This window comes from Diaphorina citri, unplaced genomic scaffold, assembly GCF_000475195.1.
Source record: "Diaphorina citri unplaced genomic scaffold, Diaci psyllid genome assembly version 1.1 scaffold2817, whole genome shotgun sequence".
Classification (NCBI taxonomy): domain Eukaryota; kingdom Metazoa; phylum Arthropoda; class Insecta; order Hemiptera; family Psyllidae; genus Diaphorina; species Diaphorina citri.
Window position 1 is genome coordinate 19,538 of NW_007380234.1, and position 3,498 is coordinate 23,035.

Sequence of the window (3,498 nt, forward strand, 5' to 3'; positions counted from 1 at the left end):
TGGGTGTTTTTTGGGATTTTTTTTTTTTTTTTTTTTTTTTTTTTTTTTTTTTTTTTTTTTGTAGAATAATGACCTTTTCTTTGCATTTTTGACGTCTGTTAAAGTGGACAGGAATTTATACATAAATAAATATTTGTCACTCTACATTATTCTTCGCTACGAGATACCTAATAATTTCTGATTGGGTACTGACTAGATAGAAAAGACTTCAGATAGACAGATCCCTTGTGCCTGGGAATGCTATACCCCTCCTAGAAGCTTAACTCATTTTATTTATTCTTATAACTCACTCAGTCACTCACTCACTCACTCACTCACTCACTCACTCACTCACTCACTCACTCACTCACTCATTCACTCACTCATTCACTCACTCACTCACTCACTCACTCACTCACTCACACACTCACTCACAGACTCACTCACTCTTCGACTCACCTCAGTTGTTCGAGCACGGTGGGCATATCGAACCGCATGGGCGCCTTTTCCGCATTGGGTTTGACGTGTCACTCTACATTATTCTACGCTACGAGATACCTAATAATTTCTGATTGGGTACCTACTGACTAGATAGAAAAGACTTTGGATAGACAGATCCCTTGTGCCTGGGAATGCTATACCCCTCCTAGAAGCTTAACCCATTTTATTTATTCTTATAACTCACTCACTCATTCACTCACTCATTCACTCACACACTCATTCACTCACTCATTCACTCACTCACAGACTCACTCACTCGATCACTCACTCACTCACTCACTCATTCACTCACTGACTCACTCACTCATTCACTGACACACTCACTCACTCACTCACTCACTCACTCACACACACACACTCACTCATTCACACACTCACTCACTCTTCGACTCACCTCAGTTGTTCGAGCACGGTGGGCATATCGAACCGCATGGGCGCCTTTTCCGCATTGGGTTTGACGCAGCGTACAAACCACGGCCGGCACTTGGCCATCGAGTCCAACAGCTGCGACAGAGGTTCTGATGTTCTGTCCTCAAATACAATGGTATTGAATCTTCTTCTCCTTTGTCTTCAGCTAACTTATTTGCTCAACACTTTTCTTCATCTTTCGTCAATGGGTACGCGGCTTCATGGTTACGAAGCGGCCGTTGGCCTTGTTCAGCGTCTTGGAGGCCTCGTCCCGCGTACGGAGGGCCACGAACATTTTGCTCAGCATCTGAAAGGAAGAACGATTGTTAGAACGTGTCGGGTTCGAATCTCACAATCGACAAAAATTTGCACTCGAAAGGTAGAAACACACTGGCTGTCCAGAACGAGATTACCTACAATATTATGGGAAAACTTTGAACTACATACATGTTTCTGGCTCCCCATGACTTCACGTGACGTGATGGTAGTGTGTTTCTACCTTAAAACCTCCACTGTTAAATTTCCCCCAGAAGAAGAAGGAGGAGAAGAAGAAGAAGAAGAAGAAGAAGAAGAAGAAGAAGAAGAAGAATAACAAGAAAAAAAGAGAAGAAGAAGAAGAGTTGTTAAACTTAAAACATAAGGTTTTTATTAATCCCACGAGAGAGAGAGAGAGAGAGAGCTCATCAATGTTCTCAAAGACAAAATGGCGATTACACCCCCCCATCTTACCTAGAGTAAATGGATCACCTACTTTACCGGTAATCTAGCTTGGATATAAAATTATGAGAGAGGTAAGTATTAGAGTTAGCGTGGGGGAAAGTGGTAAGTAGAAGATAACACTTTCGCCTTTCCTTCAAGACACGAATCCCTCATAAAACATAGCTTAAACATTTTCTACTTTTCCTTCTATACCATTTTCTTTTTCTCTTTCTCCTCTTTCTCCTCCTCCTCCTCCTCCTCCTTTCTTTATCCTCCTCTTCGTCCACCTTCTTCGCCTCTTTCTTTTTCTCCTCCTCATCCCTCATAAAACGTAGATCTTCTTCTTCTCCTTCTATCTACGCTCTTTTCCTTTTACTCCACTTTCTCCTTCTCTTCCGCATCCTAATTTTTCTTTCTCTCATTCCCCTTATAATCCTCCTACATCTCCTTCTCCTTCCTCTTGTTCACTTTCGTCTCCTCCTCTTTTTTTATCCTCTTCCCCCACATTCTTCTTCTTCTTTTTCCAGCCCTTTCTTCCTCTTCCATTACCTTTTGCTTCTCCTTCTTGTGATTATAATCCTCCATCTCTTTCCCTTTACCTCTCTCCTCCTCCTACTGCTTTTTCTCTTCCTCCACCTTCTCCATCTGTTTCCATTTCTTCTTCTCCTCCATCTGTTTCCATTTCTCCTTCTCCATCTGTTTTCATTTCTCCTTCTCCATCTGTTTCCATTTCTCCTTCTCCATCTGTTTCCATTTCTCCTTCTCCATCTGTTTCCATTTCTCCTTCTCCAGGAGGGAGAAAGAGAGAGGGAGGGAAAGAGAGGAAGAGGGAGAGAAAGAGAGACTGTGGAATTTCCACTTTGATTTTCTGTATATCTTCGAAATGTTTTTTTTTTTTAGAATAATGACCTTTTCTTTGCATTTTTGACGTCTGTTAAAGTGGACAGGAATTTTTAAATAAATATTTGTCACTCTACATTATTCTACGCTACGAGATACCTAATAATTTCTGATTGGGTACTGACTAGATAGAAAAGACTTTAGATAGACAGATCCCTTGTGCCTGGGAATGCTATACCCCCTCCTAGAAGCTTAACCCATTTTATTTATTCTTATAACTCACTCACTCACTCACTCACTCACTCACTCACTCACTCACTCACTCACTCACTCACACACTCACTCAGTCAATCACTCAGTCACTCACTCACTCACTCATTGAGTCACTCACTCACAGACTCACTCACTCACTCACTCACTCACAGACTCACTCACTCACTCATTGAGTCACTCACTCACTCACAGACTCACTCACTCACTCTCTCACTGACTGACTGACTCAGTCACTCACACACTCACTCACTCACTCACTCACTCACTCACACTCACTCACTCACTCAATCACTCACTCATTCAGTCACTCACTCACTCACACACACACTCACTCATTCAGTCACTCACTCACTTACTCACTCACACTCTCACTTACACACTCACTCACACACTCACTCTTCGACTCACCTCAGTTGTTCGAGCACGGTCGGCATATCGAACCGCATGGGCGCCTTTTCCGCATTGGGTTTGACGCAGCGTACAAACCACGGCCGGCACTTGGCCATCGAGTCCAACATTGAATTTTGCCAATGTCCAAAAAAGGTCACTTCCGAAGAAGAACAAACAAAACGTTGAGATAAAAGGGTCGAAAATTCCAAATTAAATATGTAGTTTTATTAAAATTGCCCATTTTATGTAGAAGTACTTAGGTACATATTTAAAACTTTTGTCTTCAGTTTACTAGGTCCGAAGGTAAAATAATACCTGATGAAATTGAAAAAAAAAAAAAAAAACAGGAAGAGGAAATTGAACTTTGGTTAAGGTCAATTCCGAAGAAGAACAAAGAACAAAGTTCAA

At 41.7% G+C, this 3,498-nt stretch overlaps 2 protein-coding genes across 2 annotated transcripts in view; both read right to left on the bottom strand.

Annotated features, from left to right (window-relative positions):
- The window catches only part of LOC103519587 (unconventional myosin-XV-like), an 18,025-nt gene extending 17,036 nt beyond the window's left edge, over positions 1-989 (bottom strand). The window contains exon 1 of the mRNA XM_026831040.1: positions 875-989. Coding sequence (XP_026686841.1) covers positions 875-972 — 98 coding nt within the window. The 5' untranslated portion in view covers positions 973-989. The remainder of the gene's footprint in view (positions 1-874) is intronic.
- A 101-nt stretch (positions 990-1,090) lies between these two features.
- The window catches only part of LOC103519588 (myosin-2-like), a gene marked incomplete at its 5' end in the record, with an annotated part of 5,467 nt that continues 3,059 nt past the window's right edge, over positions 1,091-3,498 (bottom strand). The window contains one exon of the mRNA XM_026831039.1: positions 1,091-1,195. Within this exon, the coding sequence (XP_026686840.1) occupies positions 1,091-1,195 (105 nt within the window). The remainder of the gene's footprint in view (positions 1,196-3,498) is intronic.